A 16,737-nucleotide genomic window follows, 5' to 3' on the forward strand; every position below is an offset into this window, starting at 1 on the left:
ACAGGCTCTAGTGCCACGTGGCCTGGGTTCAAATCCTGACTATGCCAGTTGCTAGTTTTGAAACTTGAGCAAGTTACTTAACTTTTGGGGCTTCAGTTTCCTCAACTCTCAAATGGGAATCCTAACTACCCTACTTGAAGGAGTTGGGTAAGGATTCAATGAGACAATGTGTGTCAACTGGTGAGCACGGTGCCTGCTACAAGAATATAATAAAAGTTAGTTATTCGTTTTTAATAGACTATCATGCAGTCATGAAAAAAATAATACTTTTTTCATTAGCATCAAAAGATGTCCATGATGTATTGTTAAACCAGAGACTTCCAATGGCAGGGGTGAGACGGGGTTGGAGGACCGAAGCATGACCCTGGATTGAGAACATCTCGGGTAATAAAACATTTTACCGATGAGACTGTCATGTGTGTGACTTTTGCAGAGGTAGAAAGGGGATTGAAAAACCATGTGCTAATGAAACAAGTGGGATATTACTATTTTCCATCTGAATATGGAAACCAAACAGCTATCTTTATGTTTAGAGAGACATTGAAGTATCTGAAAAGATATATACCCAAATTTCACAGTGGTCATTCGGGATGATGGGATTATAGGTATTTTTCTAGCGATGTCATCTAGATTTTTTCCTATACTGTCTACTTTTATAATTGGCAGGTTTTACTTGCAAAATCACTTAAAGTGCCCCTTTCTATGTGGAAAAAAATAAAAATTTACCTTTGTTAAGGCAAGATTCATGTCAATTTCTAAAATAAAATACACCTTTGGATCTCAAAGACATTCCTCACCAAAAGGTAAGGCACCCTAGGACAAAATCCAGGTGCAGATCTGGGGCCATGACCTGTGGTAGGTGGTGGTAGTTGAGGAGCAAAAGCAGTTCCCTTTCCCCTGTCTATACTTCTTTTCCTTGTCTTGACCTTGTACTTTCCTTACCCCAAGCCCAGGCCCAGAAACTCGGGAGTGGATTGAGTCTATCAACATTCAACTCTTTGCTATTATTTCTATGCACCAATGGGCACCACACCACCATTCTCTCCTTCTAACCTTCAGATATTCATAATGGCACTTTCCAGGTGCTAGATTTAAGATGAGGTTGTGTGTGTGTGTGTACAATTTAACCCTGACAACAATTATGCACGATAAGTCTTATTACAGATGAAGACACTGAGGCTCAGACTTGGCTGGTATCCCAAAGCCACTGTACAGCCAAATTAGAAGTTGACCGTACACTGTTGGGACACTAAACTCATCCTCCTAATGACACTGACCTCTGCCTCCTCCCTCCTTCCTGGCTTTCCCGTAAGGATGAATGTCTTCAGAATGGGTAGTTACTCTTCTCCTAGGGATATGTCTGTTCTAAGGCCACTAAGGAGTTATAGTGGGTTTTGCATATTGGAAAATATACAGCTTCATTTCAGAGAAACAGCCAGGTGTGACCTGACTGCTAGTTTTCTTAGATTTAATAAAGAAAGCTTCAATCATAAAGACTAAACAAAATATGTCACCCTGTATAGAGGACACTTGCATTTTAGCCTGTCAACCATCCTTCCCTTTTTGAACAGCACCTCAGTCTGAAACCTCTTTGTCACTACACAGTTTCAATGGGACTGTCAACCATGAGACCTTGTCCTTCCTTAGCCAAGTGGTGGGTTGGGACCTGAGCTTGGCCAATCACGCTTCCCGTTCTGGGGTTCAGATTCAGAGTGTGGAGGCACAAGGATGGAATGGGGTTGGAGAAGATTCATACCAATGATAGAGTGTCCGTTATATCCTGCGACCTGCCTTCCTGAAGTCAATCTGCCCTGCTTTCCAGATTTCTTTATGCTCAGTTATTTCTTTTAATAACAACAACAACAACAGTTGTTGTTGTTGTTATTATTAAAGCTTAATTTAACCACAGCCAGTTTCTGTTGCTAGCAACTGAAAAATTTTGTCTGATACAACATTCAAAGCTAGTTTGACAAAAACCAACCGGGCCTTTTTTAGAGGAGACCAGTTAAAAAAAACAAACAACCAAACCAAACCAAACCAAACCAAACAAGTCAGGCAGAGCAGTTCCACCATCTGAAGCCCAGACGTCAGCTGCAGAGTTCTCCTCAAGGGCTCGCATGTCTTCCGCCCCATTCTACAGTCCCACTTCCCACCAAATCCCCCATGCTTCTTTCCAGGCCAGATTTAAGTGAGAAAGTTTTTGTAAAACTTTTCCATCCATCTTGTCTCTGATGCTAGGATCAGCATGTGAAGGAATCAAAATAAAGCAGGGAAATGGGGAGGTGAAGGTGAGAATGGAGGCTTACATTTTAGACGTTTGTCTTAAGAGGGCTGAGAGTCAGAAAAGATGTGGAGGCCATGGGTGGACTCTGAAGTCTGAGGACTGTAGCTGTGGGACCAGTTTGGGTTGCTGGGCCACATCTCAGCACCTACCCCTGCACTCAGCCCTCAAAGCCATGATGGAAGAGAGTAAAGGACTTGTCTGCTGCCCTGCTGGACCCTCTTGGACAGTCAGGGCCACCAGCAAAGGATCAAATACCATAGGGAAACTGGGGCTCCCTTCACCCTGGCCCAGCTCAGGTGCCAGGCCTCACCAGCTTGCCATTGATGGTGGCAGGCTGGATTCAGACCAGGCTGGATGAGCACAGATAGAAACTGCTCTTTACTACTCTAGTATGTTGACAAACCATTTCTGCCTTAATAAGACAGGCAAATAGCTGAAACTGACTTTTTCTAGTATGATAATCTCAGAACTTTTTGAGGAAAATATTTCTTGTTTTTGTTTTTTTCCTTAATGACATTACCTTTGATAACCTGGAAAGTGAAGATGTAGTATGGTGGGGTGGAAAGAGAGGGGAGAGAGAGAGAGAGAGAGAGAGAGAGAGAGAGAGAGAGAGAGAGAGAGAGAGAGAGAGAGAGAGAGAGAGAGAGATTGAGATTAGAAGGAGAATATATGTGGGGTTTTTTCCTGACAAACATACATTACCCCTTCTTCTGGTAAGAATCTCCCTAATTTCTTAATAGGAAACCATTGCATTTTCAATTCAAATGACTTCAGTGGGACTGAGCCTGTACTCAGGGTCTCGAAGTAGTATTTGTCCCAGGCCTGATTCCCCAGTCTATTTCACCCCCTTCCATTGTGATTGGCTCAAGAAAGGACACGTGACCTGTGTCACTCCAACTAAGTCACCCCCGGGTCTTTTGCTGGTATTCTCAGTAAAGATGTATTCTCTTTGCTCCTGGGGTTGCTCAGTCGGTAGCACGGAGAGAACCTGCCTAGGAATGAAGCCAACACAGACAAAAGCAAAGCTGAGGTGCGTAGAGAGATATCCATCCTGCTGGCATCTTCGGAGTCTCAGGATTCAGCCACAACCGTGGCCAAATCTACCCCTAGACTTTTAAGTTGCTTAAGCAAATAAATCTCCTTTTTGGCTTAAGCCAGTTTGAAGTAGTTGTCTGTCATTTGTAATCCAAACAGACCGGACCAAGACAGATACTGACAGAAAAGAAATTGGATTTTAGAATAGGGTGGAGGAAGAGACACTAGCTTCTCCATTGCCCAAGCATAAAGGGAAAGGGGGGAAACAGAGAAGTAAACAGTTTGAAGCTCGCCCAGGTAAAGTGTTAATCCTGATCCTTTGACTGAGGACCCTTGCTGCAGAGGATTAGGCTTTCCAGGAAACGTGAATCTCAAGGCACTCTAAAGCTTTACTGATGAGTATGGTAAATAATTAATATCTTACATTGTTTCCCATTACTCACATCTCAATATTAAATATTCAATAATTTCTCAATGCCTATAATCTTACCGGACTCAAAAGAAGTCCTTTCAAACAAACTGGCCAATATAGAAGAAAACATTGGGATCCCTATAGAGATAATGGTAATTTCCAGAGACTGATTAGCACGTTGATAACTACTAATTTTCAGATTTAATTAATAGAAATGGCACTTTCTTTCAATTTATGTCATTAGTCAAATGAGCTTTCTAATTAAGTTTTGCAATTTTGAAATTTGTAAACTGGTGAATGACTTTAAACATGGAGAATTATTAGTAAGGGTCTGCCTGGTCTGAATTGGCTTTCAGAACTTGAAAAAAAGGGGAGAGGGAATTAATTTCATTCCTTGGCAGTTTCTAAACAGAATCTTCTGTAAAATATATTCAAGTTATTCACTGCCATCCCATCATTGTGATTCCAAATCTCATTTCCACTCTCCATTAAATTTGACTGAAATATTGCATCACATCAGATAAAGCACGAAGTTTGACATTTATTGGCAATAATTAATACTGCTTGTAAAAGGGGGAAAAAAAGCTTAAATTTGACAAGTGTGAAAACGGACCCAACTTCCAAAATAGATCCGAATACAAATGTTACTGAGGAAATGACGCGTAAGACGAGTCTGCGGATGGATCCAGCAAACATCATAGAGACAAAGGCTGTTGGCTATGAAACGCTAATTAGCAAACTAATTAGCAAACTAATCAATAATATCTTCATTTTCACAAGATTTAATTGTAATCTTGCTCCACTCCCTCCATGAAAGGAGTCAAATGTTTTGCAAATGGGAAGGACAGTTTTACCAAATCACTCAATGAACATTGTTAAAGAATCTGTTGAGGACTGGAGTAGAGGTGGGAGCATGATTGTTTTTGTTTTGTTTCGTTCACATTCACATGAAAATAGATTAATATAAAGTAACATGTCTTTCAATGATCAGATCATCATTTCTGAAAATACGCATGTCAGTTAAGCAGTGCCAGTAGGAAGGTATGGCGTGTCACTTCATTAGTGGTGGACCAGGGATAGTCAACGTGCACATCACATCAAAATAGTTATAACATTTAAAAATACTAGTGGTATTCCAAATTCACTTTACTAATAAATAAACCTCTGAAGTCAGGGTGAAAATTTACTTGTGATATACTCAGGATATATTCCCTCACTCACAGGTTTTCTCCTGAGAATAGTACCATATTTTGGACGGTGTTCTAACTTGCAGAAAAGAACTCACAGCACCATTGGAATAGAAAGAACAAGAAAACTACCGAAGGCATCATCCTTAGGAGGTATTTAGATCAGTTAGAAAAGGTGTAAGTAGTGGGAAAATTCCCCAGACTCCAAGTCTTAGCTGTGGCATTTTAACAGCTGTATGGCCTTGAGTAATTGCTCTAAACTCTCTGAGCCTCAATCTCTTCATCAGTAAAATGGGGAAAATATCAAGACTTAACTCTTAAGACTGCTGTAAAGATTAAACAAGAAATCGTATGTAAAGCACTCAGTACACTGCCTCGTACAAAAATGAGTTGGTAAGCAGTAGCTTTTATTTACACTTTGCCCCCCAGACAAAATTATATTATTCCTTTAAATTGCAACCACTCCCCACCCATTTTGCCTCAGGAACAATGGTCGTGTACAGGCCAAAGCTGCTGTTCCCATGGCCCAGTCGTTCCGAGATGCTGGGCTTCAGGCCGGAGCAGTCTTGGCCTTCTTCTGCCTACGGAGTCTTACCTCATAGTAACTCTGGACGGCGTTCATGAAGGCTTCGTCAGCCACGATCTGGGTTTCCCCATTGAGGAAAGCCTGAAACCGGTCCTTGACTGTCTGCAGTTGCTGTTTGCTGATCTGTAAGAAACAGAAGGAGACAGGGGACAGTGAGGACTTGTTCTAGATCAGGATCATGGTTCTTTTTCATTGAAGACACCGTACCCAGTGGTGTGCTGGAGCAGCCTGTATAGGCATGTGAGAACTGGTGGTTAAATGGGCAGTAATTTTGTGATGCAGTTGTTAATTTAGACACAGCCACTATTAAAAATATGCATAAACCACAGTTAAATAAATTATGTTACAAAGTTAATACCTACTAGAAATTAATTGCTTTTCGATTATTTTACGATTCACTATTATTATCTGTGCTTTGGGGGCTATTTACATCTATTATATTTGTATTGTGGAGATGATACGTAATGGGGTACTACCCCACGTCTCTTCCCAACTCCATATTCAGTGACATCTAGATATCTAGACAGTTAGGTATCAGACAAAGTAGAAGCAGTTGCACCATGGAAATTGGCAAATGCTGCACGTCAGGGTTTTTTTGTTTGTTTGTTTGTCAATTTGCTTTTAGAAATGTTTGTTAAATACACCATGTCACAGGCCCCTCAGGTGGTCTGAAACATCCTGCTTTACAAAGTTATCGTAATCAAAACAGACACATAGACCAATGGAAGAGAATTGAGAGCCCAGAGAGAAGAAACCCATGCATACACGGTCAACTAATATTTGACAAAGGATCCAAGAACACTCAAGGGGGAAAAGGTAGTCTCTTCAATAAATGATGTTGGAAAAATTGGATATGCACATGCAGAAGAATAAAACTGGCTCCCTAGCTTACACAATTACAAAAATTAACTCAAAATAGATTGAAGACTTAAATGTAAGATCCCAACCTGTAAAACTATTAGAAGAAAATGGGGGGAAAGCTCCTTGACATTGTCTTGGCAATGGTTTTCTGACAACAAAATCACAAAGAACAAAAGCAAAAATAAACAAGTGGGACTACATCAAACTAAAAAGCACCAACATGGGAGGTGAGTCCAAGACGACAGTGTAGGTGGACACTGAGGTCATCCCCTCCCAATAACACACGGAATGTACACATATTTAGAGCATTTCCTGCTGAGAGACAACTGTGAGCCAATTGAACAGCTTCTGCACAACAAGCAAGAGGGAGGGACTGCATAGAGAAGGTCAAGGAAACATGAGAGCTCTCCAGGAGTCTAGGGAACAACCCAGGAGCAGAGGACCTGGTGAGTGCCATTGCTTACATTTCCCCTGAGCTTGGAGAGCAGGCAGGAGCTCCATCTAGGTTCTCTAGCCAACTTGCAGGGTGCTGTAGTTCATTGCCAGTCACTCCTCCTGAACTGGATCCAGCAGAAACAAGACAGTGCCATAGTGTGCAACCACCTGGTGATTGATCCAGCAGATCAAGCAGGGTGTTGCTTTATACACCAACTGGGATGTGCACACAAGGGTTTCCCTGGCCTGAAGAGAGTGCAGAGCTAACAAAATGGTTGCAGTAGCTGCCCGTGGGGCTACCCTGTCCAGAGAAAGTATGGGGTCCTACTATATGCTCACATGGGAGTGTAGAGCTAGCAAAACTGCAGTGCACACACACAGGGCTACTCCCCATGGAGTGAGAAAGGTACTGCTGTGTGGCAAGCAAGGCTGCCCCTCCTGGAGAAAGGGCGGAGTTAGTAGGGCATCGAGCAGCATGCACACGGAGAAGCCCACCCAGACCCTTCTCTGATTGTGGACAATTAAAACAACAAGGCATGAATGCAGGGCTGCCTTTGCGGAGTGAAAGGGGTATGGCTGAGTGTGTCAGGAACTGCAGTCCCAGAAGAGAGAGCAGACTGGTAAAGTGAGGTTATGCATGGAAGCTGGTCTGTCTCACCTGGAGAGGTCGTGGAGCTGGTGGTGCACTGAGACTTAAAATAGCTCCATCCAGACCCTGCTCTGATCACAGACATTTAAAGCAACAGGGCAAGCTAAGAGCACACCTCAAAGCCTTGTCTATATTAAGCAGCCCCACTCATATTAAAAGGGCAAGGAAACACACACACACACCAGGCTGCCCCACCTGGAACCCACTCCTTCAGTTCAGGTGACACATCAGGCACCACCTGCACCTTCCCTACCTTCCCTGACTGTAGCCAGCCTGACAAAACTATTCAACACCCAACCTACACAGAGATCATTCTTTCAAGACTAGAAGAGATAGCTATTCTAGACAACTCTTAGGAATAAACAGAGAGTCAAACAAAATTGCCCCAAATGAAAGAACAAGAAAAAAACTCTAGATTAAAAACCCTAACACAAGGGAGATAAGTAATTTGCCTGATAAAGAATTCAAAGAAATGGTCATAAGGATGCTCAGCAAACTTGACACAGCACTTCAACAGAGACATAGAAAATATACCAAAGAATTAGAGATGAAGAACACAATAACTGAAATGAAGAATACATTAAAAGGAATCAACAGCAGATTAGCTAATACAGAAGAATGAATTAGCGACCTGGACAACAGAATAGTAGAAATCACCCTATCAGAGCAGCACAATGAAAAAAGAATTTTAAAAAATGAGGATATTGTAATATATCTCATTATAGGGATTCAGGATGGAGAAGAGAGATAGAAAGGAGAAGGAAGAATATTTGAAGAAATAACATCCAAAAACTTTCCTAATCTGGGGAAGAAAACAGGTCCAAAAATCACAGAGTTTCAAACAAGATGAACACAGAGAGACTCACACCAAGGCATATTTTCAGTAAAATGGCAAAAGTGAAGGATAAAGAGACAATCTTGAAGGCAGAAAGAACGAAACATCAAGTCACATATAAAGGAAACCCCATAAGGCTATCAGCTGATTTCTCAGAATCAACTTTACAAGCCAGAAGGGAGTGTGGCAGGAGATATTTAAAGTGCTCAAAGAAAGGACTTTAGAATAGTATAGTATTCTAAATACTATATCTGGCAAAGTTATCATTCAGAATTGAAGGAGAGATACAAAGTTTCCCAGATGAGTAAAAAGGCAAAGGAGTTTCCAACCACTAAACTGGCCTTACAGGAAATATTGAAGTGTCTTCTTTACACAGAAAAGGCCATAACCAGAAAGAAGAAAATACAGGAAAGCTAAAACATCTTACTGATAAAGGCAAATATACAATAATCACAGTGAATCAACCACTTAAAAAGCTAATACGAAGGTTAAAATACAATAGTAGCAAAATTAACTAAAGTACAATAAATAATCAGAGGATACACAAAACAAAAAGATATAAAACATGATATCAAAAACATAAAGAGTGGAGGGGGTAGAAGAAATGTAGGGCTTTTAGAATATGATTGAACTTAAATGCCTTTAAAATAGACCGATACAGATATAGATGAATATATATAAACTTCATGGTAACCATAACCAAAAATATATAATACACAAAAAATGAAAAGAAAGGAATGCAATTAAAAAGTGATAACATGTATGGACCTAGAAAGTATTATGTTAAATGAAATAAGTTGGACAGAGGAAAGACAAATACTTTATGATTTCACTAATATGTAGAATCTAAAAAAAAAACCAAAACGAAACCAATGAACAAACAAAACTAAACAAAACAAACTCGTAGCTACAGAGAACAAACTGATGGTTGCCAGAGAGGAGAGACATAGTGGGACGGGGGGGTGGGTAGAAAAGGGGAAAGGGATTAAGAAATACAAACTTCCAGTTATGAAATAAGTCATCAGGAAGTAATGTACAGCATAGGGAACAGAGTCAATAATATCATAATAACTATATATGGTGATAGATGGTTACTAGAGTTATTGTGGTGACCACTTTCTAAGGTATAAAATGTTGAATCACTATGTTGTACACCTGAAACTAATATATATCAACTACAATTAAAAATAAATTAAAAAATGCAAAACCTTTGCATGTTCAACTTCAAAAACAAAGCTTCTACATAGTAAGAGAAACCATTAACAAAATGAAAAGTCACCTTATGATATGAGAGAAAATATTTGCCAACTATGTATCTGGTAAGGAGTTAATATCCAAAATATATAAGGAACTCATACAACTATATAACAAAAAAACAAATTCCAATTTAAAAATGGGGGGGGGGTCTAAATAGATATTTTTCCAAAGAAGGCATACAAATGGCTAACAGATACATGAAAACGTGTTCAACATCATTAATCATCTGGGAAATGCAAATTCAAACCACAAGGAGATATCACCTCACACCTATTAGAATGGCTACTGTCAAAAGACAAGAAATAAAATGTGCTGTCAAGAATGTGGAGAAAAGGGAACCCTCGTACACTGTTGGTTGGAAAGTAAATTTGTGCAGCCACTATGGAAAACAATAGGGAGGTGCCACAAAAATTAAAAAGAGAACTCATATGATCTGGCAAACCCACTTCTGGGTATATGTGCAAAGGAAATGAAAACAGGATCTCAAAGAGATACTGGCACCCTATGTTCACCGCAGCATTACTCACAATAGTCAAGATATGGAAACAACCTAAGTGCCCATCAACAGATGAATAAAGAAGATGTGAGATACACACGCGCGCACACACACACACACACACACACACACACAATTAAATATTATCCCGCCATGAGAAAGAAGGAAATCCTGCCATTTCCATAACTTAGATGAAACTTGAAGGCATTATACTAAGTTAAAGAAGTCAGACAGAGAAAGACAAATACAGTATATCAGTTACATGTAGAATCTATTAGAAAAAGCTGAACTCAAAGAAGAGAGTAGAATGGTGTTTACCAGGGGCTGCAGGGTGGGAGAAATGAGGAGCTATTGGTCAGAGGGTATAAACATCCAGTAATAAGATGAACAAGCTCTAGGGACCTAATGTACAGCACAGTGATTATAGCTGATACTACTAAATGGTAATTATGTGAGGGAGGGAGATGGTAATTAACCTTACTGCAGAAATCATTTCATGGCACATGCAGGTGTCAAATCGTTACATTGTACACCTTAAACTTACATATGTTACATGTCAATAATATTTCAATATAGCGGGGGAAAAAAAGAAGGTAAGTGCAGCAAGGTAATATACAGAAGTTTTCAAACTACTGCGGCTGTTGCATCTATGACCATATGACAGATGCTGTTTAGGTACAGGATACAGTTTCAGGATGTGCGCAGATAATCTGGACAGTAGGTTCTGTATAATTCCCTGCCTTATCAATCCCACCTTTCTTTCCCTCTGAGGAAAGCCTTCCTAAAAGAGTCCCATGCGTTCTCCCTCCTCCACCCCATCTGGCCGTATCCCACAATCCTTCAGTCTCGGCATGCACAGTCCCAGCTAATGAAGCCCTTCCCCACCCCTAGCCTAGGTCTTCCAGCGATGTCTTTCCACAACACACCATTTATTGTAACTGCTTGTTAATTAGGATTGAATCTGTTAGATGATCTGTCTTTTCTTGCTGTTTTGTTCACTGATGTTTCCCCCGGGGCCAACTTAGTACTTTACACACAACAGGCACTCAATACGTGCTTGTTAAATGAATAAAGGAATGAAATGTACAAAAGATAAATTATTTTCAACTATCCTGTAATCAGTTCTAATTTATATAAAGTCACCTAAAACTTTGCTCTTTTAACTATTATTTATAAAAAGTTACACTTCATAATTGATAATGCAATACTGTGTCTGAGAACTGCTGTTTTGGTAGAAAGAGTAAGAAGATAATTCCAGTCCCCATTTCATCGACCATTGGAAAAGACACTTATATTCTCTGAATTGGCCAGAGAGTTGAAAGCCTTTCTGGCATAGGGTCTGGTTTAAATAAATATAATCCTCAGTTTTGTCATTTGGAAAACAGATAATTTTTCACTTGGAAAATGGTGACAATTCTCACTTCTTGCTACCTTAGGGTAGTTACAGCTATTCAATGATATAGTATTGGTTCTCTTTTAAAATGATAAATTCCTATATAAATTGAAAATGCTTTAATCGTTAAAGCCAATACAAGTCTTTCTAACACAAAATAAACCTTAAAGCTATGAGACTGAAGAGTAGCTTGAATTTTGACTCAATTCAGAAAACAAAACAGCTTTGAGAATAAACATAGACAAGAAGTGGGGTGCTTTATCTAATTTTTGTAAGTTTGGGAGAAGTGGGGAAGAGTGAAGTAGGGGGCAGATATAAAGGAGTTCGGTTTTTTATCAGATTCATATTTGTTACATTCTACGAGTAGAGTACCACTGTCCAATGCTAGCCGCATGCGTAATTTTACATTTTCTAGTAGTCATATTCAAAAAAGTAAAAAGAAACAGGTCACATGAATTGTAATATATTTTATTGAACCCAATATGTCCCAAAAATTATCATTTCAACATGTAATCATTAAATAAATTATTGAGATAGTTTACATTTTATTTCTATGCTATGTCTTTGAAATTTGGTATATGTTATATGTATGGTACCTCTCCATACAGAATAACCACGGTGCATGTGGCTAAATGGCCACACTGTTAGCACAGGCCTGCAGCATGGAATGAACTCACTTCTAAGCCACTTAAACCTTCCTGTTCGGACTCAGGGACATTGGTATCAGCGCAGTTGTACAGAAAGTTATATGCACTTGAAACCATATAAACAGTTGATTTGCTCATAAAAGTGACACCATGACATGAATTTCTTTTCAGCAGGCCAGCCTTAACTGGCTTCAGTCACAAATCTTTACTGTATAGTACCAACTAAGGTGTCTCACAAATTTCTTGCTCAGACTGGGTGTCATGCAGGGTCTCAGCTCCCGCTCCCCGCACAAGAATGTAGGATATGGTGAGGCCAAAAAGGAACACCCACGGAGCCATAGGTAGGGGAGTCATACCACTATATTCTGGCTGGCGGCTGGGTTGGAGACATAGGAAGCAGGAGCCACATGATCCACAATCAGCCGTCCGCTTCTCCGGCAACAAACCAACCCCCTTGCCAACCCAGCCATGGCAGTTATATCAGTGGCCATGGCTAACTGGTTACAGCTGATGGCCATCTACTACCAGAGCCAACACCTTTCCACGTGAGGTCGAGAGCCTGGAAACTGCTCTCTGGGACTCTGTCCCCACACTGGGTCACCAATTCTGCGTAACTTGGGGTGTTGGATGGAGTGGCGTGATGGGGCAGCCAGAGCAGGGAGACCAATAAACCTTGCTTGCCTTAAATACTTAAGTAATTGAAATACAATTAGGTACACACCCTCTGAATGATGAAGATTGATTGTTGACCCATGCCAAACCGATTATCACTATAACTTTCTGTTAAATACTCCCAGTGATCATTTAGTCAAGAAATATTTACAGAGTACCTACAACCTGCATGGCCCTGCCCAGGCCCTGAGTGTCGAAGGATCATCGAAGCACACTCAACCTCTGATCTCACCTGCCAGCCTGCCGGGGCTAGCCACTGGGGAATCAAAAGAAATAAGAATTGTCCTCAGGGACCTTGAAGTCTAGAGGAGAGGAAGAAGCATGCGGAAAAAAATGCACAAAAGAATATTTTAGGGTTTCAGAGGAAAGAGATTGCACAATATATAGAACTGTCAAAAAAGAGAAGGACTTCAAGAATATTAAATTCAGTCAAGTTCAGAGAACACATATCAGGAATCTCCATTTCCCTGAAGCTCTCAGTGGGGAGTTAGGGACACAGATTCTAGTGGCAGAGCTATGTTTATGTCTGGGTTTTGACACCTGCCAGTCCACGTTCAATACTTTCCTCACCACTAATTAAATAAGCATAGTGTTTATTTAGTCACCTCTCTAGCTGTGTCTCACTGGGAAAATGACTTTCATGCAGGAACACAGCTCCTGCGCCCCACACAAGAACGCAGGATATGGTGAGGCCAAAAATGGAACACCCACGGAGCCATAGATAGGGGAGTCATACCACTATATTCTCGCTGGCGGCTGGTTGGAAACACAGGAAGTAGGAGCCACAAAATCCGCAATCCACTTGCTACCCGCACTTGCTAGCTGCAATCCATGCTTGCTAGCTTAGCCAAGGCAGTTATATCAGTGTCTAATGGCTAACTGGTTACAGCTGATGGCCAACTAGTCACAGCTGATGGCCATCTACTACCCGAGCCAGCACCTTTCCACGTGAGGCCGAGAGCCTGAACACTGCACTCCGGGCTCTGTCCCCACAATGGATCACTCTGTGAAGCAGTTATTTTTGTAGGCACTGATACTCTGAGGCATGGTCAGGAGTCAGGAGTTGGGAACGCAGGTTTGTGTTCAAAGGGATGTGGGTTCAAATCCTGGTGGTCCCACTCATTTCAAGCTGGGCGACCATGGCAAGTTACTATTTCTAAGCCTTGGTTCTTCATGTATAAAACTGGCATTACAAAACCTACTTTCTGAAAAGATGAAAAGGAAGAGGATGAGGTACCTAAGGATCTTAGCACACTGCCTGGCATAAAAGAAGAGTCAAATAATAAGGGGCAGACCATAAACTAAATGGTCTCAAGGCCCCGCATGGTGGGGCCGCTGTCGCCTCCTGGCTATGTCTTGTCCCGCTCTGCTCTCCACGTACTCTGCTCCCGCCATGCTGGCTTCTTTTCTACTTCTCAAATGGCCCCACCCTCACTTGCCTAAGAGTCCTTGCTCTTGCCGTTCACGCTTCCTGGAATGCCCGTCCCCCTGCCTCGCCCCATGGCTGCCATCTTCTCACCCTTGTGGCTCAGCCTACCCAGCATCTCCTAGGAAGGTCTTCCCTCACCATCCTGTCTACAGCAGAGCCTCAAACTAATCCCTCTCATTGCCCTGGACCCTCTGCATTACCTTCATGCTCATTATCATAGTCAGCACGTATCTTCTCTAAGATCAAGTACTTAATTGAATCACAACAGGCACATAGAAAAATACGTGATCCGCACAGAGTGTAAGAAATTTTCACAAAGTGAACATTCTCATGGAACCAACTCTTCATCAAAATAAAGAACATTACCTGGACCCCAGAATGTCCTGCGTGTCCCTAAAGTAATTACTCCTCCCCAAAGGTGACCAGGACCTGGACTTCTATCATCATAGGTTACATCTGCCTCTGTTTGAACTGGATGGCTGTGCAATCATGCATTGTGAGATTCTGCCATGTGGTTGGGGGTAGCAATAGCTTGTTCACCCTCATAGCTGAGAGGTACTCCATTGTACGACTCTACCACAGTTTATGCGTTCTCCTGTTCATGGACATTTGGGCCTTTTTTATTTTAAAATTGTGCTTACTTTTCATTATCGATCTCCCCATATTTCACATGTGCAAGAACCACATCTATCTTGTTTACTGCTGTGCTTCTCGTGTCTAGCACATAATGGGCTATAACCAAATATTTGTTGAGTGAATACATAAACTTATTGAGTGTTTAATATATAGCAGGCACAATGTTAGGTTCTGGAGATATAAAATACCAAGGCACAATAAAGTTCTCTGTTTTCTTACAAGGTAGTCAGAGATCACATATTCATTTTTGAGCCCTTAGCAACCTTTTTTGGTGATTGTATGAGGGAATGGAAATCTCCATGAGGAGCTCACATAAATAACCAGTCTGAGAACCAATCTGTGGGACAGAATTATCATGGGTAAAAGATAACTGACCTAGATAGGACTGAACCGTGAAGGTGACCTTACGTGAACACGTGGAAATAATTGGCCCAGAATAGCTGACAGCACAACTCTAAATAGACAAACGGGCTTCCATGAGCTGCTTACAAACAGAACCCTCCTAAAATAGAAGTCCATCTGAAAGCCTTCAATATGTATAGAAACCACTTGTGCCTCAGATCTGAATTCAGAATTGAAGTAATGAGTTCCAAGAGCACAAAAACTGAAACAATGAAAGGTAATTATTGTAGAAGAAAGTGCTGCAGCTGCGTTTGCTAGAACTATTCGAGCTTTCTTGGTTCAATCCACCTCATTAAGGCCTGAAATTCCCACTGCATTTCAGGCAGTTCGTGATTTACTGCAACATTCTGGAACAGCATGAAATGGGATCTACAGTGAAGAGAGAACTGCACGTCCTAAGTGCTGGTCTCGGGAGAGGCAATGCGGAAGTCAGAGCAAGCTCAGGTCAAATCCTGGCTTTAATACAAGTCTTTGGTCCAATAGTTACTTCAGTTTTCTTCTCTGTAAATAGGAGATCATCTTATCTGTCTTACAGCGTTTTTGTGAGTAGATGAGATAATTTATGTAAGGTACATAGCATAACATATGGAATACAGTAAGGATTGAATCAGTAAAAACAAAAGTAAGAAGATTATTGTTATGATTAAGTTTTTACTTTTCACTGTCATTATTTATCTTCTTTCAATGCTCCTTCTTTCTTGTTTATTTAGTCTTTTGTGAAGTGACACTTATGTGGTATTCTTTGTCCCTTCTTTTGTCCTCTCATTTTAGAGGCTGAGAAGTCAGGCTATTCTTTCCCATCTCCTGTGTATCCATGGGTAGCCATGTGAAAGAGGAAGAAAGCTATTGAGTGTCTTCTGGAAAAACTTTTGAAATCTCCATAAAATGGAACATATCTGGTGGAATAACCCTTTACATTTCTGCTGCCCCATTCTTCTCTGAGAATACAAATGTATTGTCTATACATTTAGGGTCTATTGTGTGACCATGAAGAAAAGCCAAGAGCATCATAGAGATGTTGAGATATATTTATATGAGCAAGGAATTGAAAACCTATTTAAAGAATAATATAACATATTATTAAATTTGTTGGGGTGACATTGACTAATAAAATTATATAGGTTTCAAGTGTAAACTTCTATAACATATCATATATTGCATTGTATATATCATCTAATATACATTGTATTGTGTGCTCACTATCCAGAGTCAGTTCCATTTATATGATCTCCTTACCCTCTGGTAACCACTAAACTGGTAACCACTAAACTGTTGTCTGCATCTATGAGTTTTTGCTTGTTACTGACAGTTTGCTTGTCTTATTTGGTTGTTGCTTTCAGTTTTATATTACACATATGAGTGAAATCGTATGGTTCTCAACTTTTCTTGTCTGACTTATTTCGCTTAGCATGATAATCTCATGACCCATCCATGTTGTTACAAATGGCAGTATTTCATCTTTTCTTATGGCCGAGTAATATTCCACTGTGTGTGTGTGTGTGTGTGTGTCTGTGTGTGTGT

At 40.6% G+C, this 16,737-nt stretch overlaps 1 protein-coding gene across 1 annotated transcript in view; it reads right to left on the reverse strand.

The window, feature by feature from the left end:
- Window positions 1-16,737, reverse strand: part of CADPS (calcium dependent secretion activator) — a 461,279-nt gene that overhangs the window by 337,164 nt on the left and 107,378 nt on the right. Inside the window, 1 exon segment of the mRNA XM_033131706.1 lies at window positions 5,514-5,627. Coding sequence (XP_032987597.1) covers window positions 5,514-5,627 — 114 coding nt within the window.

Source organism: Rhinolophus ferrumequinum, chromosome 17, assembly GCF_004115265.2.
Source record: "Rhinolophus ferrumequinum isolate MPI-CBG mRhiFer1 chromosome 17, mRhiFer1_v1.p, whole genome shotgun sequence".
NCBI classification, from domain to species: Eukaryota; Metazoa; Chordata; class Mammalia; order Chiroptera; family Rhinolophidae; genus Rhinolophus; species Rhinolophus ferrumequinum.